General features: G+C 37.3%; 1 protein-coding gene across 2 annotated transcripts in view; it reads left to right on the forward strand.

Moving 5' to 3' along the window:
* The window catches only part of VPS50 (VPS50 subunit of EARP/GARPII complex), a 120057-nt gene that overhangs the window by 38416 nt on the left and 55959 nt on the right, over positions 1–25682 (forward strand). Inside the window, exons 10-14 of one of the 2 annotated variants that reach the window (XR_009454742.1) lie at positions 3715–3757; positions 5117–5215; positions 6651–6791; positions 21125–21257; positions 25025–25109. Coding sequence is in view for 1 of the 2 variants with exons in the window: in XM_059712325.1 (XP_059568308.1) it covers positions 3715–3757; positions 5117–5215; positions 6651–6791; positions 21125–21257; positions 25025–25113 (505 nt within the window). In the remaining variant the exon portion in view is untranslated. Of the gene's footprint in view, positions 1–3714; positions 3758–5116; positions 5216–6650; positions 6792–21124; positions 21258–25024; positions 25114–25682 lie in introns of both variants that reach the window. The other variant, XM_059712325.1, reaches the window with a different exon arrangement.

Raw genomic sequence — 25682 nt, forward strand, 5'->3', positions numbered from 1 at the left:
TAGGGAGAATTAAAGGGGACAAAATCATTTTCAGTCACATATCCCAAGTGTATAACTTAATTAATTTTTACAAAGGGAACTTAGTTGTGTAATTACCTCCTAGAAACCGAACATTTCTAGTACCCCAGAAACTTCCTTCATGCCCATCCCAGTCATTATTTTCCCACAGTAATTACTGTTCTGTTTGTCACTAAAGTTAGTTTTATCTATTTTGAACTTTATGTAAATGGAATCATATGTTATGTACTTTTTTTTTAACTGAGTTTTTTTGTCCAATATCATGCTTTTGAAATGCAGGTGATACATTTTTATTGCTATAGTATTTCATTGTATAATTATATCACACTTTATCCACTTAATTCAGTGATGGCGAACCTTTTGAGCTTGGCGTGTCAGCATTTTGAAAAACCCTAATTTAACTCTGGTGCCGTGTTACATATAGAAATTTTTTGATATTTGCAACCATAGTAAAACAAAGACTTATATTTTTTATATTTATTTTATATATTTAAATGCCATTTAACAAAGAAAAATCAACCAAAAAAAATGAGTTTGCATGTCACCTCTGACACGTGTGTCATAGGTTCACCATCAATGACTTAATTGTTCATAGATAATTGTGTTGTTTCAGTATTTTTTCCTCTTACATGTGGTGCTTAACAATTATGTATGCATTTCCGTTAGATGCATATCTAGGATTCATGGGATACAGAGTGTGTGTTGAGTTTCAGTAGATGATACAGTTTTCCAAAGAGGTGTCAATTTCCCCTTCCACCAGTACAGAATTGGTGTTTCATTTGCTCTACATTTTGGCAACATTTGTTGATGTAATTTTTAAATTTTTTGAAAATTTCTTTAGCCATTCTGATTCTTATTAAGTTGTCTTATTGTAGTTTTAATTTGCATTTCCTGAATGCCTAATTGAAGTGGCTATTAATATTTATTGGCCAATTGGATATCTCCTTTGTCAAGTATCTGTTCAAGCATTTTGTCCTTTATTTGTATTCTGTTCTGTTGATTTATTTATGTATACTTATGTTGTCACCGTCTTATTGCTGTAACTATATAAGCTTTAATATATGTCTTCCAGCATTACTCTTCAAAATATTCTTAACTATTCATAGCCCTTTCAATTTCCACATAAATATTAGAAACAGTTTGTCAGATTCAGTAAAGTAAAAAAACAAACAGAACAAACAAATGCTGCTGGAACTTTGATTAAAAATTCACTTATTCTAGGAAATCATTTTGTGAGAACTGGTAACTGTATTAAAGGTTTTAGTCTTTTTCATGGTATATACCTTAATATAGTTAAGTCTTCTTTTTAAAAAATGTATTTTTATTGACTTCAGAGAGGAAGGGAGAGGGAGAGAGAGATAGAAACATCAGTGATGAGAGAGAATCATTGATCGGCTGCCTCCTGCATGCCCCACACTGGGGATTAAGCCTGAAACCCAGCATGTGCCCTGACTGGGAATCAAACCATGACTTCTTGGTTCATTGGTTGACGCTCAACCACCGAGACACGCTGGCCAGGCAAGTCTCCTTTATTTTAGGTATTGTTTTACTGAAATGGGATTTAAAATTTTTTATTGTCTTATTCCTTTTAATATATAGAAACTAGAGGCCTGGTGCACGAAAATTATGCATGGGTGCAGTCCCTAGGCCTGGCCAGCAATCGAAGCACGAGCATCTGGCATGGAAGGGCAGGTCCTAGCTGACCTCTGGGCCCTGAGCAGCACCTGGGCCCCAGACCCTCGTGTGCGGCTCCTCTGCCTGAGTCATGCCCCTGAGTCCCCATGCAGAGATGGGGTGAGCGTGGCCGGACGCTATGGTCTGGGGTGCAGTGTGTGCCATTGAGCCCTCCAGTGGTGCCACACGGAAGCCAGGAGAGCAGTGCGCTCTCTCCTGGCCAGCTTTGCAGACCAGCTCTTGCGTGAACCCACAGGGAGCCCACCATCCCCGGCAGTCTCAGCAGCTGCAGCCCGACTCACCTGGAAGAGGCCGCGTGGGTGTGGGGCGGGCTCCTCGCGGGCGGGGGGCTTCCTTGGCACGCGAGCCCTAGCATCCGGGGGAAGGGTAGCAGGGGGAGTGAGAGAGCTCGGCAGACACCCCACATTCTCACCGCACCTCTGTCCCTGTCACCCCCACCCTCAGGTAGCTGGCGAGAGGTTGCAGCGCTCCCCCCCCCGCCCCCCCCGCCTGGGTGCCGCGGGAGGTTGGTCACTGCCACCCACCCCTAGTTCCCCATCCTAGCCTGGGGCCCAGCCCAGATAGGGCGATCAGGGCTTGCCGGTCACTGGTTGCCATCTGCAGGGCAATTGATCAGAGCTGGGCCCCCCGCCCGCCTTCCTCGCACCTGCCTTAGCCAGGCACCACCCGCTCACCTGCTACACCATTCCGCTACAGTCCTGCTCTTGTCAAGGCTGGCAGCGCCTCCACTGCCGTCCGCTGCCAACGCTGCATCGCCGATGCCCACCATGTTCCATGCCACCTCCTGATGGTTAGCGCACGTCATAGCAAGCAGTCAAACTCCTGGTTGAGGGGACAGTTTGCATATTAGGCTTTTATTATATAGGATTCATCTTATTTTAAAAATTCTACTTTTTTACCTGTATTATACTTTTTATCTTTAAACTTGGTATTAACTTTATCAACTTTTAATTCTTAAATTCTTAATTTTATCTATAGAGTCTTTAGTATTTTTTACTTACAAAATCCTGTTGCTGTTAGAAATGACTTTTATCCCTATACTAGAGGCCTGGTGCACAAAAATTTGTGCACTTGGGAGGGTCCCTCAGCCCGGACTGTGCCCTCTCGCAGCCTGGGACCCCTTGGGGGATGACCACCTGTTAGCTTAGGCCCGCTCCCCGGGGGGATTGGGCCTAAGCTGGCAGTCAGACATCCCTCTGGCAGCCTGGGAGCCCTTGGGGGATGTCCACTTGCCAGCAGGGAGCAGGCCTAGCTGCAATCGGACATCCTTAGTGCTGCTGAGGAGGCGGGAGAGGCTCCCACCACCACCGCTGTACTGGCAGCCATCAGCCTGGCTTGTGGCTGAGCAGAGCTCCCCCTGTGGGAGTGCACTGACCACCAGGGGGCAGCTCCTGCATTGACCATCTGCCCCCAGGTGGTCAGTGTGTGTCATAGTGACCAGTGATTCCCAGTTGCTCTGCTGTTAGGGTCAATATGCATATTACCCTTTTATTATATATATCCTATATGATAAAAGGCTAATATGCAAATTGTCCCCATGGGCGGGAGTTCAACTAACCAGGAGTTAGATGTGTGCTGACCACCAGGGGGCGGTGCAGAATATGGTGCATGTTGGTGACATGGCGCTGGCAGTGGGCAGCAGCGGAGACACTGCTGGCCCCAATGGGCCCGACAAGAGCAGGACCATGGTGGGATGGTGGAGCAGGTGAGTGGGCAGCACCAGGCCAAGGCGGGTGCGAAGGGAGGCCCCGGCTGGCAGCTGGAAGCCACTAGGGACCTTACCCATGCACAAATTTCGTGCACTGGGCCTCTAGTTTCTTCATAATCTTTTTTTCTTTTCTTTTTTTTTTTTTTTGCCTTGTTATAGAACCAGTAGCACAACTTCCTACTCATGCTATTGATCTGTGAACTTATTGATTATTTATTCAGCTAACATGTATTTAGTACTTAGTTTTTCTCTTTTAAAGGTAGGCACATCTAACTCTCTGTTTTATTTAATAGTGAACTGAATTCAAAGCTGCAAGATACTTTAGAACAAATTGAGGTAAGAAGGATTACATCAGAAATTAATTGGCTTTTTTTCAGCAGTTTTTGAATAGCATAGATGCATTGTATGTTTTGACTTTTGTGTTTTTACCAGTGTTTCTAGATCACTATGCTATATTTGTTTTGCATTTGGAATATCTGTACATGGTCAAGTAAATGTTAATCTATTTGTAAATGCAAGCAGATTACTTTTGAAATTATAGGATCTAAAAACGGTATTTGAAAATATCATTATATCCAGCAAGATCCCCAAATTTTAGTCATAGGTATATTCTCATGTAAATTATAGCCAAAATACTTACCATGTTAATTTTTTTTTATCATCCATTACTACATTTTAGTTTAGTGAGTTAATTTATTTAAGAATGATTATTGGCTGATGAAAACACTCCTAAATTCCTAACCTCAATAATATTTCCTATAATTCAACAAAATCTAAGAACTGGAAAGGAAAAAATATGTCATTATTAGCATAAATGAGGTTTTGCTTTTCCTCCATCACTTATTCAGAGTTCATCTCTTTCCTTGGCAATCTTTGCAAAGCAGGGTATTCGTTTTTATAAATTTAATAAGAATTATTTGGTTTCTTATATTTTATTGTTTTCCAATAAGGGTTGTTATAAAAATTTAGACTGGACTTTCAAATGGTTTTGTGAAAGTAGTTTTTGTTAATAAATGCAATTATTTACTAATTGTAAGAATGACTATTTGATAAATCTAAAGATAACTGCTTTGAAAATCTTTTAAGTATGTAATCACTTAAAATTTTAACGAGGAATTTCTTTTGAGAGCTCTGTATTTATTCACTCTTAATATGCAATAGTTTCTGTATGTATGTAGAAAAGTCATTTTTTTAAAATGAAATAATTGATATAGAAATCCGTAAAGTTGTTGAATTTAGATATAAAAGATACGTATTTTAAGGTCAATGTAGTTTTGTTGAGAATTATTTTTCAGTGATTACAATAGGATTGTTTCATTATTTTTTAATAGTTACACAAATTCAGTTCATATAGTTATAAGATTTTAGTAGATGAGGTAACAGAGTTAAGTAAAAATTACAAAAGTAAAATTTTTTTGGTAGCTGTTACACAGATTTTGTGTCTCTTGAAACACTAGACATGTGTTGTTGTTTTTAAACATATTAATAACATCTTGGTAAAATTTGATTATAATTAGTAACAAATGAGAATTATAATTTCTTTATATTTTTATTTAAATTTGCTTTTGACTATTAGATCATTGTGATAGGAAATGGCTTTAAATATTAATTAAAAGTGATAAGTTAGTTTTAATATTTTCCCATTGATTTGAAAATCTAATTCACCGCCTCTTGCCTCCTCTTTTACTTACATAGGAACAGTTGGATGTGGCTCTTTCTAAAATCTGCAAGAATTTTGACATTAATCATTATACCAAGGTTCAACAAGCTTATCGACTTCTTGGAAAAACACAGGTCAGTCTTGAAAGGTTGCTTTTTTAATATTAGGCATCTGCTGATACTCATCATTGCTTAAGTCTGAATATTATTAACGGTGTGTCCTTAAAGTTTTATTTGACAAAGTAAATTTTTTAGCTGTCTTCACAGTAGTAACATGGTTGTTCACGTAGGCTCAGAGTATATGTAGTGTGATTAAAACATTACAGAAGTTTGTTTTGAAATGTGAAGTGTTTGTCAGGTTTAATATTTTCACAATTTCATGTAGGTTTTAAAACAAGTGTAGTATAAGCTAACTCTGTGGGGGAGGATATGTAGTTTCTTTTACTTCACCTTTTGGTCCTGAAAGAGAACTTCTTTATTGGGAGCTCCGTGGTTCCTAGGTGGGCTTGCATGACTCCCTCGGGGTGGTGTATACACTTTCATGCACTATGCACATTTGTCTGTAAAGCAGATAAATTGCATTTATCAGATTTTTTTCAAAGGATTTTCTTATCCCCAGAATGTCCTCATACTCCCTCTATGCTTCTTGGCTTTGCATACTTTTACTGCTCAATGTCTTCCTTGAAAAACTTGAAAAAGGGGTGTGTAGGGTTATATAGTATCTACAGAACATCTAAACATGATAGATGAAATGCTTTCTTCCATTAAATGGTTTCTTAGAAAGAAATTTAAGATCTTACTAAGTCATTTAAACTGTACTTACATTTTTAAATCTGAGCAAATAAATTTTTAATGTACTTTATTAATTTTCATGTCCTACGCTATACCTACAAAAAACATAAGAAAGAAAATACTTGGTAGTTTTGAGGCTTATAAGACCTTTGAAAATATGATTATAACTTCTAATTTTCCCCATTAGAGAAAGTTATTCACCCATGAAATATCTGTTGGTACCTACTTTTGTTCATTGCTTCAGGCACCTCATGTGAGGATATAGGCCATCATGTATCTTCTCTTCTAGTGAGGAAGACAGACATTAAAAAATAAATGAATATGATGTCAGGAGAAAACAAGTGCTATAAAGAAATATATATCAGAGTAAGTGGATAGGGTGATGTAAAGTACTGATTTATATAAGATGGTCAGGATAGGCTTCTCTGAAAAGGTGACCCTTGAGAAGCATCCTGAACAATTCAAGGAAATGATGGCAGAGGGGATCCAAAGGTGTGTTTATGTAAGACATATTTGACAAAGAACAGGATGGCTACCAATCATAAATGCAGACCAACAGAGTAGTGCTCTCGATTCAGATTTATCTTTAGTTGTATGGTGTTGTGGTTATTTAATGGGTTACTTGCAAATAATCAACATTACAATTATAATTCTATATATAATAGTGATCTTTGTGCTATAGCTATAATCTGTAAAGATTTTTTCCTGAGTTTTTCAAAACTGTTGAAATTTTTTATTTTAATAACATGTAATTATGTTGTGTGTTTTCTTTCCATAGACAGCAATGGATCAACTTCATATGCACTTCACCCAAGCCATTCATAATACTGTGTTTCAAGTTGTTCTTGGTTATGTGGAACTATGTGCAGGAAACACAGATACAAAATTCCAAAAGCTGCAATACAAGGATCTCTGTACAGTATGTAGTAACTTAATTGCTTTTCATATGTCTCTCTTAGTTTTTAAATTCACATCCCCTTCTTATTAGCACCTATTATTTGAAGATGCTACTACAATAGAAACAAATATGTTTGCCAAATATATTTTTCTCCTGTGTTCTTTTCCTCATAGAGTAACTGGAAGATTCAGTCACAGTCACAGAAATGGGGAAGGTTGATGAGATAGTACAGATTTGTGGAGTGCAGTTGCTTTTAAGTGGACTTTCTACCCTCTCATAACTCCTTACACTCTGCTTTGTCAGGCTCTTAATTCTCTTCCATGATTGCATTTGAGGTGCTTCTAAGCCATCATCTGTGCTGGTTTTTCATACACACTTTGATTCAGTCTTTTTGGGTGAATAAATGCTGTTTCTGTTGCATCTGTTACGAGTTTTTTTTGTGTGTGTGTGTGGTTTTTTATTCTTAAAGAAACATAGGTCTGTGGGTGAGAAGTGAACTGAGTTGGGCTCTGTTTTAGAATTGATCCTATAGTGGATCCTATAGTGGATTGATGTAGAGTGTGAGGAAAAGAGAATGATGAACTCTGGGAGAATGGTGGTGTCATTTGCTTTTACAAGGAAGACTGACGTCTGTAGTGGAAATTCATGAGTTCTGTTTGATTGATCTCTATTAATATTCAAGCGGACTTGTTGAAGAGAGCCTAAGGAGGTCAGAATTGAAGTTATTGATTTGGGAGTCTTTAGCATAGAATTGCATTTAAAGCCATGATACTAAGATGAGAAGATTGGGGGAACAGGTATAGATAGAAAATTCATGATGTCCCTGGGCTTTAAACATTCAGGGGAGAAAAGACTGGTAGAAGATTCGGAGCAAGAGCAGCTAGCTGGGCAGGAAGAAGAGTAGGAGATGGTGGTATCACAACAGCCCACAGAAGGAAGTGTTTCAAGAAGAATTGACTGTAAACCATCTCTAATGCTTCTGAGAGTCTGGATAAGGTGGTATCACAGAATTGACTGCTTGCTTTGACAATGTGGAGGTCATTGTTAATGTTGATCTCTAATTCTAGCCCCAGGTCTCTCACTGGAGACTTTCATAAGTTTTCTCTAATGTCAAATCAGAAAATAAAAATTCTAGGAAGTAGACATCAATTCTCTATTCTAATTATGTCCAGGAATTCACATGAAATTAAGCTAATCTTTATTCTTCAGTGAGTTTATTTGTCAAAAGTTCAGGTTCTGTCTTTTGGGAACTGGAAAAATATTCTTACTTGAGCTACAACAACTATTCAAGAAGAATGTAATAATATATGGTAGATTAAGGATTAAGTTAATGATGATAGTGGATAGTTGTTAATATAGATAAAAATATCTTTTTAAAATCAGGAGGACTTATTTTATAAATTTTATGATTATTAACTTAAAGTGTGAAATAGTTACATATTTACATTTTTAAATACCCAGTTTTAAGTACAGTCATCACTTGATAACATTTTGGTGATTTTCAGTATGTTATTTTCTTTTTTAAAAAATATTTTTATTGATTTCAGAGAGGAAGGGAGAGGGAGTGAGAGATAGAAACATCAATGATGAGAGAGAATTATTAATCGGCTGCCTCCTACACGCCCTCCACTGGGGATCAAGCCCGTCACCCAGGCATGTGCTCTTGTCTGGAATTGAACCTGGGATCCTTCAGTCTGCAGGTTGACGCTGTATCCACTGAGCCAAAGCAGCTAAGGCTGAATGTGTTATTTTCTTATTCATTTTTTGTAGGTTGATAAAGTATTTTAAATTAAATATCTAAACAGTCAATTTTATTTTTAATTCTATTAGTGTTATTGTCACGAATAGATGATACTGTCACTAATAAATTATTTAAATGGTAAAGCAATTTAATTCAAGTTAGTGACTTTTCTGTTAAAGCAAAAATAACTTTTAATATTAAAATAAACATTTATTTTATTTATTGGTTTGTTTGTTTATTTCAAATTTAGAAGGCATTGGGGGCCAGGTGGAGACTTCTTTCTTGAAGAGTCACTCCGACTTCTGGCCTGGTTCACTATTTATTTACTTGAATACACATTTGCTCTTTAGCAATGCATGCAGGCATATCAAAGGTAAAGTTTGGTAAACAGTAAAAGGATTATCAGGTTAGGGAATTGCCTTGAGCCACCGCTATCCAATTGGTGCTTATGCCCAAGGTGTGCACTACAGTGTTGGCAAGCAGTGGCTTCCCACATCTCCCTTTTTTTGTTTTCTTAATAAATCTTGAAAAGTGTATGCTGTCTGTAGGGCTTGAGTCCTTTTAAGACTCTTCATTCCACATCTGCAGACTAGAAATAAATATATTAGAATGAGACAGATAATAGTGGTTATGCTAAGAGGCAGATGTAGGGAGATCCAATGAAGATTTTTGTCCTTCAGTCTTTTATATATATATACTTTTTTTTTTTATTGACTTCATAGAGGAAGGAAGAGGGAGAGAGAGATAGAAACATCCATGATGAGAGAGAATCATGGATCGGCTGCCTCCTGCAAGTCCCCCACCGGAGATTGAGCCCACAACCCAGGCATGTGCCCTTTACCGGAATCAAACCTGGGACCTTTCAGTTTGCAGGCCGATGCTCTATCCAGTGAGCTAAACCAGCTAGGGCTGTCCTTCAATCTTTTTGACTTTGGTTAAATATGATGTGTTTGTATATTTGTATAGTATATTTTGTTACCATTAAACTTTTATATGCTTAAATAAAGTCAAGGACATATTTTTGTTCATGCTTCCTGAGAAGGTTCTCTGTGCCTTTATATAAATATAAAGCTGAAAGTTGTACTTAGCATATAAATTTTTATGAATAAAAATTGTGCTAAAGGTGTTTATCATGACATTATTATTACTTTTTTAAAAATTCCTTTCACTTTTTTCTTAAAGCTTACTGTAAAATAACCTATTTAAGTAGCTGAATGTATTTAAATTATCAGATAACAAAGATCTTATTTCGTCTTGAGTAAATGCTTGTTAAAATTACTCCCAAGAAGTACCTAGTATACTTCTTTATAAAACTATCCATATATGTGTGATATAGTACGGAGGTGTGTGTGTGTGTGTGTGTGTGTGTGTGTGTAAGATTATGTAATGACATTAAGGAAACAAGTGATTCATTAGTGTACTAGAGCTTAGTCAAAGCCCCCCCCCCAGCCCCCCAACAGAGGTACATATATTATTATTCATTCAACACAGTTGTAGTCTGGTTTATATTCAAGCTATTGAAGATTTTTTAGTTTGAAGTGGTGAGAATAGTAGCAAATGTTAATGATGGCTTCCTGGAGGAATTCCTTTTGAGGACTGGATTTAACAGAATTAGCTATGGCAGGATCTTTACGTTGAAAGAATAGACTTAGAGGAGCTGAATAATGAGATGAAGAATGTGATACATTTTAAGGTGGCCCATTTTCTTTGGTATTATCTCCATAAAAATTCATGGAAACTCAGGAATTACCCCAGGCCTCTTATAAAGGATTCAAGCCAGTGCTACTATCGGCAGACAGGATGGGGGACATCTCTTTGAAACCTAATTAAGTTTTAAGTTATTTTATAATCTTGAGTCATATTTGACATGCTTAAACCAGGTAGGATTAGGAATAAATTATTTCACATATTTATTTATTTAGTTAGTTTGATGAAAAGATGTAAACTTTTAGCAACTGAGTTCTATAAATGAAGATAGTTAGCTCAGGGAGGAAAAGTGGAGGGAATCTTTAAAAGTATAATAAATAAGCCGATAAAAGGAAAGTTTAAAGTGTTTTCTTGATGAGAACACATATCCAGGTTCTTAGAATGGCATAACTCAGGCCAGGGAGACAATTCAGGAAGGATCCTTGTATTAAAATGTAAAGTTCTTAATTTTTCAAGATGTGGCCATTGGGAGTCCTTTTAGCTCTGCATGGAAGCAACTGATAATAATTATTAAGGAAGTACTAGTGCAAGAATGTATGTGGCAGTGGAGTGTCAGGTAAGAAAAAAACAACAGCGGCCTCAGGAAATATGTATAGGGCAGGATTTTCAACCTTTTTCATCTCATGGCACATATTAACTAATTACTAAAATTTTGCGACACACCAAAAAATATATTACATTTTTTGCCAATCTGACAAAAAAAAAAAAAAGGTATAATTTTGAATCATTCATACCAGTCAGCTATTGTTGTGTTGCTTTTGTCATTTATTTTTTATTTGACAATTTAAGGGGAAAGAGGTCTAATTATATAATTAGATATAATTTTTATTCTTTCAAAATTTTGATTCATTTTGGTATAATTTTGATTCGTTCACACTAGACAGCTATTGTTGTGTTGGCTGTTGTCATTTTAAAATTTGACAATCTAAGGGAAAAGAGGTCAGCACCCCTGAATAAATAGTTAGGTATTGCAGGTTTTAGAAGTCCTGGAGGCACACCAGATGAAAAATCACTGGCATAGGATATTGACTGGCAGATTTTAGAAGTTAGAAGAAACAGCCAAGGCACTTGGGTAGTTGTCCTCTGTTCAGTAGCAATATTTTTAAGGAAGTCCTTAATTATAGATAGAGTTTAAATAGAACATTAAAAAATGAAATAAATGAGATGGCACACTGAACAGAGTTTAGAGAGGGATAGAGTTTCTGTAAATGGAAAAATTGAGTTTCCTTTAACTGGAGAGAGATTGGAAATGAAAAGAGATAATCATCTGCTTGCTCTTTTTCATAGTATTATTTTAAGCCATCAACAGATATCAGATATTTTAAACCATTAACTGCCCTCTTGCAGTCCAGGACCCCTAGGTCCTTACTGCTCGCCTGCTCCCTGCTCCTTAGTGCTGCGGCCGGCCGAGGCGGGAGAGGTTCCAGGAGAGGTTCCGGCCACCGGCCACCGCTGCTACGCTCTCCAGCCATGAGCCCAGCTTCAGGCTGAGCGGCGCTCCCCCTGTGGGAGCTCACTGACCACCAGGGGGCAGCGCCTGCATTGAGCATCTGCCCCCTCGTGGTAAGTACTCACCATAGCGACCGGTCTTCTGGTCGTTCCGCCATAATGGACACTTAGGCTTTTATTATATAGATGGGCTAGCATGAAATTGAACTAATTTTTATATCCCTTTATAAATAAATCTGGGGCAAAATGTGTGTTCTGTCTTTATTTACTCTGGTAAGCAGAGAACTTCAAAGTTCTTAAGGCCAGCAGCTTCCTGTCCTTTTATGAAATTTCTGCAATTTGTGTCCTGTCACTGCTGCTCTGGGTTTAAAAATCTAGTTGGCTTTGAGGTTTTTGAAGTCATTTTGCAACTGAATGTCCTTATTTTCCTTTTCTTTACTAAACCATGTTTTCTAGATGATTTAATTGGAAGCACAGTGTTCCTTTTTAGATGTTATCTTTTAGTCTGGTTTCTCTGTTTTTCTTGAATGTATTGACTTACAGTTGTTAGATTAGGAATGACTAATACTTACCAGCAAACTTTTCCAATGAGAATTAAACCTCATTCATTTCTGGAAAGGGCCAATGAAAAGAGGCATAGTGGTCGTTTTTTGTGCTTTACAATTTTAGTTTTTGATTGCATTTCCATTTCTGTATACTTTGCATGTTTGCCCCAGTTTGTGGAGAGATTTAAAGACACCAAGTAGTAATCTTGTAGAGAAACCATTGTAGGTTATTTGAAAGTTTATGAAGTATGTATCAGTTGAAAAAATTTTTTTACCGAAGTTTTTAGGCAGCCTGATGGATGTCCCTAGGGAGCTTATCTCAAGATGTTAATTAGGCTGTTAGTGATTAATTTATGATAACAAAGCTGGCTAAGCTGGCTGAAGTTTTCCCAGCTACTTTTCAATTGTTCATTTCCAACCAAATGATCTTAATGAGCTTTGAGTTCTATTTTTGAAATGAATTTGATAATGTTGTAATATTGTGGGGGAAAATATAGTGCTTCTTTTGAAAAACCTTTCTGAAATCATTTCATTATTTGTTTTCTCAGAGTCTGGCACATTGAAGGTGTTTAGTAAATGTTTCTTGAGTAAATTGGACTGTCCTCTTTGTTTCTAACTGGTATGGTGTTGACACATTTCAAATTTGATTAGTGGAAGGAAATAAACCAACGTGCAACACCTTCTCTGTGTCATGAACTTTTACAAGTGCTTTATATGCATAAAGATAGATAGACAAACTTAAAGGCTAGTTTAGTGTTCTAGGTTTTAAATCTTCATTTTTATAAATAATATCTCTTCATAATGAATTGTAATTCAATGTCATTTTTGAAGGACAATAAATATCTTTAGTAAGGCCTCCGTTGAAGATATACTTTAGTTTGATGTTCATATAGAAAAGTAAAGACAAATTCCTCTTTTGAGTTAAAAACATGTTTCTGTTTCTAAATTCTCAGGGCACTTTCTGTTGTGAAAAATTAATATATCTGCTATTATCAAATGGTGTGATAGTATAGATTCTCTTTACTACAGATGAAAAGTTGCCAGGAAGTTCAGAGATAAATTTAGTGTTCATGTGTATTAATCATCTTGTTTTAGGTTCTCCTTAGAATTACCTATCTCTTTGTCCTTTTTCTCTGACTTAAACCAGTCCGTTATTTCTGTTTTTTTCATCACAGTACTTATAGAGATAGACAGAATATAGATTATATAAATAGTTGCTCAAATTAAGAAATCATTAATATGATGTTTTTTCTTAAAAATGTACATATTTTTAATATGCAGATGAAACATATTAAATGTAGGAAATTACAGATAAAAAGAAGAAAATAAAATTAATATTTCTGCATGAAAGGATGGTTCTTTTAATGTGTATAAAGCAAATAACTTTTAAAAGTAGGATTATGCTGTACATACAGTTTTATAACATTTTCTCTACTTGTTATATTATAAACAGTTTTCTGTTTCACTACCCACATACCTTTTATTTGGTCTGACGTTCTGTGGATTAGTGAACTGATTTCCTATTCATAGATATTTATGTTATTACCAGCTTTTGTCATGAATAAATACTCTTAAAGCTAAATCTTTGCACCTTTTAGTTATTTCATTAGGATAAGTAACAAGAAATAAAATTGCGTTGTCAGGCTTTACATTTTTAAGGCTTTTGGTGTGTTTCCAAAATTGCCCTCTAGAAAGTGGGTTTCAGTTTATACTCCTCATCTGTAGTGTCTGCATTTATCCCTCTCTCTGTACACATTATGGTTATTTTGTATTTAAGAGCTTATCAGATACCAGAAAGTAGCATATCAGAAATAATTTGTATATCATTCAGGCGTAGTTAGGATGTGAAGGCAGTTAAACTGGGACAGTTCATTAACTGTTGAGGTTAATTTGGTTGGATAGGTGAATGTACCTTTCCTTTCTTACTGGAGGCTACAAATTTGAACATTTGGTCAAAGAGAGAAAACTTTTTAATTAAAGGAATAATATTATTTACTTGAGTGCTTTACCAGGTCAGTTTCAGAACACTTTAAGAATTCAAATATCAGGTTTATTATCACATATATGTAGCACCCAACTGATTTTGTTATTATGTATTGATTTCTAAATGTTTAAGAAATATTAAAAGTAGTTTATGGCAATTTTTAATATTCAAAATTTAATGATCAAAAGATAATGAAGGGAAGTTTATCCATCTCTTCATTTTTTCCTGCCATTTACTCTCTGGATTGTGAAGAACTTTTGGGGTCTGAAATTTTATCCTGCTTGCACACTAATAAGCTAGTCTGTTACCATTTCATGAATGCTAGTAGAAGACAGACTCCATTTTCTTAGCACGTTGACTTGCTAAGTTGTCATTACTTAGCTCTTGTTAGTCAGGTAATCAGTTCAGCTCAGCAAGGATAAATAAGGCTTTAAAGAGCTTATAACATAGAAAGATCACATTAATTACGATCAGAGGTAGAATAAGAAAAGGTCAAACAACATAAAGTGGTATCAACATAGTTCTTTAAGGAATCTAAGGAAGTCAAAACTATCTTACTGTTAAGAGGATTCTACAACATTTGAATTTGGTCTTGGATTTCAACAAGCACAATGTATGTAGCTGGGTCCATGGGTAGAGAGGAAATACCATGAACAATGGCATGAGAGGAAGACAACATATGGTTAGGGTTATGGTTAGGATGTTTCTAATGTATTCTGGAACTAGTGAGTGCCTACGGAGTGCATGCCTTCCTTTTATCTACCAGAAAATCTGTTGGGATATAATTAGATTATATTTGTTTACATGCTATAAATACAAATTTATGCAAAGTTGAGTTTATGAAAGTTAAAAAGTTGACTTAATAGAAGAGTACCTTTATTCAGGTGAAATGATTGCTGAGTTGCAGCCCAGAACTTATTTGTGATTTTTAAGAACTATATATTTTTGTTTATTTCAGAGAGGAAAGGAGAAGGAGAGAGAGATAGAAAAATCAGTGATGAGAGAGAATCATTGACCAGCTGCCTCCTTGCAAGCCCCGTACTGGGGATTGGGCCCACAACCCAGGCATGTTCCCTGACCTGGAATTGAACCATGACCTCCTGTTTCATAGGTTGACGCTCAACCACTGAGCCACCGTGACCAGGCTTATTTGTGATTTCTGCTTTTCTTTGCCTTCTGCTTTTAGCTTCTTCCTCATCAGTATCGGTGTATTGCATGTATGTTATGTAAGAGATATATTAGGTGTAATTGTATGGTAAAGATAAATCAAGGGAAAAAATTCAAGACTGGTTTATTGTATCATTAGTAATTATAAAAACAGAGGTGAAAAAGTAAAGATAAAAATTACCCCAAATTTATGGCATAAGTATGCAAAAAATATTTTATATTGCTCTCTGCAAGCTATTTGTAAATCTGGATAGCCATTCTAATTCTTCTGTAAATAGATACCTACATCCAATTTGTATACTCAGAGAAGTGTCACTCCTTCCCATGTTCCTTCCATTTCATCTCACTCCACCTCTTGTAGGTCACTAACTTTAATGCTTTGTTGTTTATTTTCCCTGTTTCTTTTAGTGATGATAAGAAGCTATGTGCATGAAATTTTTTCTGTTTCTCATTACATATATATAAAAATTTTTAAAAATTCCCTTTCATGGACAGATCTAAAGACTGCAAAACAGCGATCAGGCTATCAATCCCCAGAAGGAAAGTAGGGGAGGGCGGGGGTAAGGGGAAGAGATCAACCGAAGGACATGTATACATGTATATAAGCCAAACCAATGGACATGGACAACAGGGGGATGGGAGCATGAGTGTGTGGGGCAGGGGGGGGGGCAGGAGGGGGAGGTTAGGGGTTAATGGGGGGGATGAGGACACATTTGTAATACCTTAACTAATAAAAAAAAATTAGTGCAATTAGGAGACTAAAAAAAAAAATTCCCTTTCATGGATATATGTCATATGAAAGGGATTTTTTAAATTATAAAAATTAAGAAAATGCATGTTTGTTTATAATTATTTTTCACAGTTGTACAGTGCTCTTTTGTATATGAATGGTAGTTTATTTGACCAGTCTATTATATTTGGACATTTAGATAGATTCAGATATTTTGCAATTACACATATTCTTGTAATGAGTAACTTCATGTTATATATTTTCACATTGTTTAAGATACATCTTAAGGGTTAATTCCTAGAAGTGGGATTGTTGGGTTGAAGGGAAATTATGTAGTTTTGTTAGTGCCAAATTCTCCTCCATAGAGTTGTGCCATTTTGCATTCACACCAGCAATATATGAATGATAGTACCTATGTTTTTCACAGCCTTGCCAACAGAGTATATATGTTATCAAAGATAAGCAAAGCTGGACACATACTAATTAAAGTGGTAAGAACAGATTTTAGTCAGTATATATTATTGGAGTAAGGAAAAGAGTCTGGCAGAACTCAAGTTCCATTTGTACTGAGGTGACTGGGCATTTTAAAGAGAATGAGGGAATAGGGAGTGAGTGAGTGAGTGGAGGCTCAGTAGAGTCAAGGAAGCGAAAATTACAAAAAGCTGGAAGGGGTGGTTGGTCCATGTGAAACCAACTGGGTTTTGCTAACTGGGGCTTATTGAAGTTAGGCTCCCACCCTCCAAGGCTGGAGGACAGGGGCCCTATCTTCCCGTGTTAGCTGGAACAAATAGCACATTCTTTTGGCAGCCTTGAATTTTCTCAGGCAGGCAGTTTAAAGGGACTAGGCCGGGGTGGGCACACTTTTTGACTCGAGGGCCACAATGGGTTCTTAAACTGGACCGGAGGGCCAGAACAAAAGCATGGATGGAGTGTTTGTGTGAACTAATATCAATTCAAAGTAAACATCATTACATAAAAGGGTACGGTCTTTTTTTTTTTTAGTTTTATTCATTTCAAAGGGGCCGGATCCGGCCCGCGGGCCGTAGTTTGCCCATGGCTGGACTAGGGGCATCCTAGGGATGCCTCCTGAGCCGTTAGGAGACTATATTCGTATTTTGTTCAAATCTTTATAGACCAAGATTGAGGCCTAATAGAGAAGAGGGCTCAGAGGAGCCTGGCTAGAGTTTGGTCAAGGACAGAATCTTTGTCAGTGGTCATCTTTACAGTGTTTACCAACCTTATGGGTGAGAATTAGTATCATTATAGTTTAGTTTACATTTGTCTTATTGCAGTTGTCCCAACACTATTTATGACAAGACTATCTTCACCTAAGTGAAGTGATGTGCTGTCTTTATTATATGCTATACTAGAGGCCCGGTGCACAAAAATTTGTGCACTCGGGGGGAAGGGGGGTCCCTCAGCCCGGCCTGTGCCCTCTCGCAGTCTGGGACCCCTCGGGAGATAACGACCTGCTGGCTTAGACCTGCTCCCGGGTGGCAGAGGGCAGGCCCAATCCCTACGTGCAGCCCCTGGTTGGGCTCAGAGCAGGGCCGATTGGGGAGTTGGGGCGCCGCCCTCTGTCATGCACAGAGCAGGGTGGATCGTGAGGTTGTGATGCCACCCTCAGTCATGCTCAGGGTAGGGCCGATTGGGGGGTTGGGGCACCATCCCCTGTCACACTCAAGGCAGGGTTGATGGGGAGTTTGCGGCGCCACCCCCTGTCACACACAGGGCAGGGCCAATCGGGGTTGGGGCACTGCCCCCTGTCACTCATAGAGCAGGGCCCATCACGGGGGTTGGGGCTCTGTACCCTGTCACACACAGAGCAGGGCCAATCAGGGGTTTGGGGTGCTGCCCCCTGTCACGCACAGAGCAGGGCCAATCAGGAGGTTGGAGCGCCGCCACTCTCACACTCAGGGCAGGGCCAATAGGGAGGTTATGGCTCTACCCCGTCACACACAGAGCAGGGCCCGTGGGGGGGGGGGAGGGTTGGGGCGCCGCACCCTGTCACACACAGAGCAGGGCTGATCAGGGGGTTGGGGCGCCGCGCCCTGTCACACACAGAGCCGCAGGGCGATCAGGGGGTTGGGGAACTCCCCCCTATCAGGCACAGAGCAGGGCTGATCAGGGGATTGGGGTGCCTTCCCCTGTCACGAACAGAGCAGGGTGGATAGGGAGGTTGTGGCTCCACCCCCTGTCACACACAGAGCCACAGGGCAATCAGGGGGTTTGGGCGCTGCCCCCTGTCACGCTGATCCCGTTGCCGGGAGGCCTCGCGGCTCCGCTCATCCCGGTGCTGGGAGGCATATTACCCTTTTACTATATAGGGTAGAGGCCTGGTGCACGGGTGGGGGCCGGCTGGTTTGCCCTGAAGGGTGTCCTGGATCAGGGTGGGGGTCCCCATGGGGGTGCCTGGCCAGCCTGGGTGAGGGGATGATGACTATTTGCAGCTGGTCACACATCCTTCAGGGTGGGGGTCCCCACTGGGGTGCCTGGCCAGCCTGGGTGAGGGGATGATGGCTGTTTGCAGCTGGTCACACACCCTTCAGGGTGGGGGTCCCCACTGGGGTGCCTGGCCAGCCTGGGTGAGGGGATGATGGCTGTTTTCAGGCTGGGGGTGACTGAAGGTCCCAACTGCTCCTTTTTTTCTTTTTCTTTTTTTTATTCTGGGCCAGCTTTAGCTTTGAGGCTTGGCTCCAGCTCTTAGGCCTCCGCTGCTGAAAGTAGGTTTCTGGCCTTTGCTTACAGTGTTGCGATCCTGCTGGCTGAAGCCTGGCGGACTAAAGCAGGTTTCTTGGGTTTTGTTTAGCTTCTATATTTGTTACATAGTTGCTTAGAGTTGCAGCTCAGAGGCCTGCAGCGGCAGGCGGGGAACGGGGAATGTTGGAGTCCTCCGTCACGGAAGCAAGCAAGCCTCATGTTAGTTGCAAGCTGCCTGGCTGCCAGCCGCCATCTTGGCTGGCAGTTAATTTGCATATCGCCCTGATTAGCCAGTGGGAAGGGTAGCGGTCGTACGCCAATTACCATGTTTCTCTCTTATTAGATAGGATTTTTACATCAGGTTGGATCTATTTCTGGACTTTTTAATTTATATCTCAGGAAATTCAAATTTATCTCAGGCAGAACTGACATCTTGATGATGTTGAGACATCACAACCAAGAATAAGGAATATCTTTCTATTTTCAAATCTACTTTATGTCTTTCAGCTTTCTTTATAGAGTTTTGGATCATTTCTTGTTAAGCTTATTTCTAAACATTTTTTATTTTTTGTTATTGTAAATGGAGATTTCTCATTCAGTGTGTCTTCTAAATGGTTATTATTTGTGTATATGAATGCTATTTGTTTGCATGATAAATATATCCTGCTACCTTGCTGGATATTTTTATTGTTTGAGTTAGCTGTATAATTGATTTCCTAGGGATTTTCAGTATTATTAGGTCATGTGCAGATAGAAATTGTATTTTTTCTTTTCCTACTAATTCTTTTCTTTAGTCTAATTGCACTGGTAGTACCTTTAGTACATTGTTAAATATTAGTGGAGATAGAGGATATTTTTGTCTTGTTCTGACCACAGTGGGTTTGCCTTATGGAGTTTCCTCATTTAAGGAAATATCTATCATTTTTATTTTCTGATGAGTTGTTATTAGTAATGGCTGTTGACTTTTGTCAGAAGTTTTCTTTAGACCGATTAATATGGCAAATTATATTAACAGATTTTATAAGATTGAATTACCATTCTTGGCATGTACCCCACTGAGGCAATCTGACTCCAGAGCTTAACAATTTCTTTATTTTACTACTTCCTAGTTGAGTTTCAGAGATTTGCTATGCTTACACAAAAGTATAGTGAGTCATACAAGTTAGTATTTTTAGTAATTGCTAGGTGAGTTTAGAGGAGGGAAAGGTCATTGTGGAGATTAAAAAAACTTTTGAAAGGGAGAGGATCATTACCAGCTGTGATATCCTGAGCATCAATCACACTGTCCCTGTACTTGCTATATATAGCTTATTTCTCCTTGCTATTTACCTTGGAGGGCGTACACCAGAGTCTTAACCTTTTGGTGTTCTGTCAGCATGATTAGTGGTGATGGGCTGATTACAAACAAGAAATGCTACAAAATCTCAAATGATGGAGCAAATGCTGCATTATAACAGATAGGAAGTCTGCAAAATAGAATGGAGACATCATTCTACCTGCAAGGGGAAAAAGGCAGAGTGACAACTGATGCTTTTATAAGCAAAGAGTTGCCCTGACTGGTTTGGCTCAGTGGATAAAGCGTCGGCCTGCGGACTGAAGGGTCCCAGGTTCGATTCCAGTCAAGGGCATGTACCTTGGTTGCGGGCACATCCCCTGGAGGGGGTGTGCAGGAGGCAGCTGATCGATGTTTCTCTCTCATCGATGTTTCTAACTCTCTATCCCTCTCCCTTCCTCTCTGTAAAAAATCAATAAAATATATAAAGCATAGAGTAGGTAACATTCATGTCTTTTTATTAGGGAGAAGATTTGGGACCACATAATGAAAATGTTATTGTCAGATATGGGAATATCTATATGTTATTTAGAGAATTTAGAAATTGTCAAAGGTATTTGCTTAATTTATACAAATGCAGTGATTGAATTGTAAATCTGACCTCTTTTTTTAAGTTGTTACTCAGCTCCAAGGATGAATATAAAGCTGTGTTTGCATGCTCAGAACAAGGTCCTTGAAAAAATACATTTGGGAAAGTTTACATTGCCACCTTTGAGAACACTTGTCAATTCAATAATTTTTATACTCTGATTCACTGATTATAATTTGAATGAACTGATATCCCTTCCGAATACTAACAGCTATGTTGAAATTAGAATTACTTCAACAATATTTTCTTTCCATTGAACTTTCTCTTTATATATGCCAATGGAAGAAATTTTCTTAATCATGTCTAATTCTTAAATAAATTTTATTAATAACATAACAGTTTATTTTGATTTATTTTGTGTTAAAGTAGATGTAATAATTTGAAAGTTGACTCTTCTCATTTTCTTCAGCACATTACATCAGACAGCTATATTCCATGCCTTGCTGACCTGTGCAAAGCACTGTGGGAAGTTATGCTCAGCTATTATAGGACTATGGAATGGCATGAAAAACATGATAATGAGGATACCACTTCTGCTTCTGGTAGGAAATTACTTTGATTTTTAAAAAAATTACATTGTAACTATGCCATATTTCTGGAGCAAGGTGAAAGAAAAAGAACAGCATTCTTTGAGAATTCCAGTGAACATATGTTAAATGTTTACCAAAGAAAGTGATTCAGCTACTATGAAAGCTCCTTTACCTTTAGGAATTAACTGGGCTAAAGGACTTCTTAAGTGACAAATAGTACCAGTTTCCAGGGATATGTGCTAATAGCTATAGGACTGAATTATTAAGAAAGGGCTTTAAAGGATATATATATTTAGTTGTAAACTAGATAAGACATTGATCTGTCCAAATTTACTATAAAATTAATGCTAAATGTTCAGTTTTAACTCGATTTTGCTAATTTTCAAATTATACTAATAAAGCTACATTCTATGACTTAACAATTATACTGATACTTTTCTTCCTGAAAATATAGCAGAAATTAAAATTTTCATTAAAAATTATTTTTTAAAATGTTTGTCTTGCCGAAACCGGTTTGGCTCAGTGGATAGAGCGTCGGCCTGCGGACTGAAAGGTCCCAGGTTCGATTCCGGTCAAGGGCATGTACCTGGGTTGTGGGCACATCCCCAGTAGGAGATGTGCAGGAGGCAGCTGATCGATGTTTCTCTCTCATCGATGTTTCTAACTCTCTCTCTCTCTCTCTCCCTTCCTCTCTGTAAAAAATCAATAAAGTATATTTAAAAAAAATAAAATAAAATAAAATAAAATGTTTGCCTTTAAATGGAAAATCCAACTTTAAATGTGCAATAGTCAGATAAATAAAGAACAAATCTTTGAGAAATTATAGTATTATATTTAAATTATTTTATTTTTATAGTTATATATCTTAAATGATTATGCTTAAATAATAACTAAGATTAAATGTTCAAAAAACTTTAAAAAATAATAAATGATTTTATCAGCATTTTTTAATAGGGGCAAAATAAATTATAGTGCACTAGTTTTTTATATTACATACAATTTAATGTAGGTAGTCTGTCAAGTTATTTTAGGAATTCCTAATTTCTGAGGTGATTGATTTTTGTTGTTGGGTGGGTGGAGGAACACCAAATCTTATTGCTTGATTAAACATATGATTTTGGTAGTATAGAATATGTAAGTTTAATATTTGTCTTGACTCATGAGAAGCTCATAAATATAGATAGCAAAAAGTAAGAGGAAAATTCTATGGAAGCATTTTCATCCTCTTAGAAATATTGTCGGATATGGGGGATGAAGGAAGGAAAAGAGAAAAGAGAGAAAAGGAGTGAGTACTGACCCAAGGTTCTTGATCAGTCTGTTTATAACTAATTCCTGAACTCTTATCCCTGTGCTATCTTGGAGCAATGAATGAGCTTTGTAATCAGATACTTGGTTTCAAAATTTTTCCTGCCATTTACTAAAAGTGAGAGCGTAAAGAAATTACTTCATCTTCTCCAGGTCTCAGTTTGCTGAGTAAACTTAGAATAATAGGTTCAAAAACAAAACAAAAAGTCCCATAGGGTAAAATTTATTATTATTATTTTTAAAAAATACATTTTATTGATTTTTTGCAGAGAGGAAGGGAGAGGGATACAGAGTTAGAAACATCAACGAGAGAGAAACATCGATCAGCTGCCTCCTGCACACTCCCTACTGGGGATGTGCCCGCAACCAAAGTACATGCCCTTGACCTGGGACCCTTGAGTCTGCAAGCCAACGCTCTATCCACTGAGCCAAACCAGTTAGGGCTAAAATTTATTATTTATTAATTTATTGTTTGAGAGAGAGAGAGAGAGAGAGACAGACAGACAGACAGACAGACAGACAGACATAGATTTGTTGTTCCACTTATTTATGTATTCATGGGGTGTGTTAATTCTTGTATGTGTCCTGACCGGGAGTGAATCCACAGCCTTGGCATATCTGAGGATACTTTAAATGAGCCAAACCGGTCAGGGCCTGCTGTAAAACTTAGAGAAAAGGTAAAGTGCTTACACTGTTTGTTGTTAATATCATCAAAGAAAATGGATCAAGAAGTAATAATGAAATGTGCATAGGCCTTAAAAAAATATCAGTTTACTTAGGGAATTCCAGGATACCAATTTTCTACAAGTTATATCCTGTTTTGGCAACCTTTGTTTTTTTTCTAGATGTGGAAACTGTTAAGACATTTCAGCACCTCTTTTCCCTTTTCTATAACATTATTAAGGAGAGACCGAAGGAGAAGTTTGGAACAAAATTAACACATACTTAGATGTAAGAGAAGAGTTTAGGGGACTGTGTATACATATATATTCAGCATGGCAACGCCTAATAGTTTACATGTATAGTTGATCCTTGAACAACATGTGTTTGAACTGCCTGGGTCCACTGATACACGAATATTTTTCAATAAATGATATTGTACTGTAAATGTATTTTCTCTTCCTTATGATTTTCTTAATAACATTTCTCTTTATTGTAAGAATACAGTATATAATACATACAACATACAAACTATGTTTTAGTCGACTTATGTCATCACTAAGGCATCTGTTCAACAGTAGGCTATTAGTAGTTAAAACTTGGAGAGTCAAAATTATATCTGAATTTTTCGACTGCAATAACCCTTGTGTCCAAGTGGCAACTATATGTTTACATGTGTGTGTTTTCATGAGGTATAGAGTCAATACTTAAAACTCTATCTGAGTCTTAATATACTACTTCATCCTCTTTTTTAGAAATTGCTTGACCCTAATGTGTATATGTTAAGACTGTCCAGGACTCTGATTAGTCTGGCAGTCAGCTGACAGTATCTAGGATTCTAAAAAGTCACTTGTTCATCTGAAAGCATCCCTTTCATATTCACATTAAGGAATAAAATGTTAGGATTCAGTAGTTTGAGATTTATTCTTCACAGAACTTCATAGAACTGAAAGGGTCTTGAGAGTTCATCTGCTGTAGCTCCTGCGACTCCACTGGTATCGGGACACTTTCCCATTCTAAATGAAACTCCGAAGCTGTCTTTAGGTGCACCGCCCTGAGCTGCTGGGCCCCTAGTAGCCAGACCTTACATTTAATAAGGCTTAAGCTGTGGGAGTGGTTAAAGGTATATCAGGCATGCATTGGGGCCTGGCTCATCAAAGGCCTTTTGTTGGTTACTAGTGGATACCCTGCTAGCCCAGATGAGATGACAACATCACAGTTTTGTTATTCTGCACAGTTCATTCTCACCAAGGCAGAATCTTTTTAATATAAATGTGTATTTTCAGTTGCTTTTAGGGGAAAATTTGTTTGAAGCAGATCATTGGTCTTACATGTTGAATTGGACATTGTTAGATTATTTATCTGGAGTGGATAAAATTATTCTGAAAATTATAAATGTTTGTATCATTACCTCACTGTGTGAGTGGTTCTGCAATCTGTAATCTTGTTAATATGCAGATTAATTCATAATGGGGCTAATTGGTTCTGTAGTGCCGTGGTATTAGGGAGTATCTGGGTCATTGAGAACTTGGTGTCTGGGATCACACTCCTCAACTTGCAATCCCAGCTCCAATCACACATGAGCTAAGTGACCTTAGGTGTAAAGTACTTAACATTTCAGCTTCTAAGTTTATCTATCTTAAATAGATTTAACACTAATAACTATTTTTTGACTTTGTTTTGGTTGTATAAATATTGAACATATTTTCTATATTTATATAGGCTTATAATATATGAGAACCCAAATGATATTTTTTTTTTAACAAAAATGTTACTGAGCAAATAAAAAAACATATACCATTTTTTATTTTCAGAAGGGAGTAATATGAGCACTGAAGAAACTAATTTTGATCGTGGCTACATTAAAAAGAAATTAGAACATGGACTTACACGAATATGGCAGGTTTGGTTTAAAAAATTTTTTTTTTACAAAAGCTACAGAAATCTTTATGTCAAAGTTGTTTTAGAAATTCAGTGCTTAAATTTTCTGTATTGTATTTATTGCATATTTAATCATATTTAGTTTTTCTTTGGAATAAGTCAATCATTTAATTTAATTTTTATAATTTAGTTGGAAATTCTATTTTATTATACATGGCAGTAGAAAAAGTTTTTTAATTTAAAAATCACCATTAGAAATATTTCTCTTTTCCTTAATTGCATAATTGCTTTTAGTGTTCTAGCAAATGTATGTTTTCTTAAAGAAATTGCTTTTTTATTGAGATACTGTTTATTTTTATTTTATTTATTTGTGTTTTCTTTCCTTTTAATTTTGAACTAAATTAAAAGGATAAATAAATAGGTGATGTACTTGGGTTGGAATCTAATATAGAATGAAGAACTTTTTTCTGATTCAATGATTTTTGTGCCTTGAGGGAATCTTACATGTTTATTGCTAAATGTATATCTTCTTCAGTGTTTCTTTTGCAGTTTAGTAGCTCAGTTATTGTTATCAGATATTAAATTTGTTAA

The sequence above is a fragment of the Myotis daubentonii genome, chromosome 10 (genome assembly GCF_963259705.1).
Source record: "Myotis daubentonii chromosome 10, mMyoDau2.1, whole genome shotgun sequence".
Lineage (NCBI taxonomy): Eukaryota > Metazoa > Chordata > Mammalia > Chiroptera > Vespertilionidae > Myotis > Myotis daubentonii.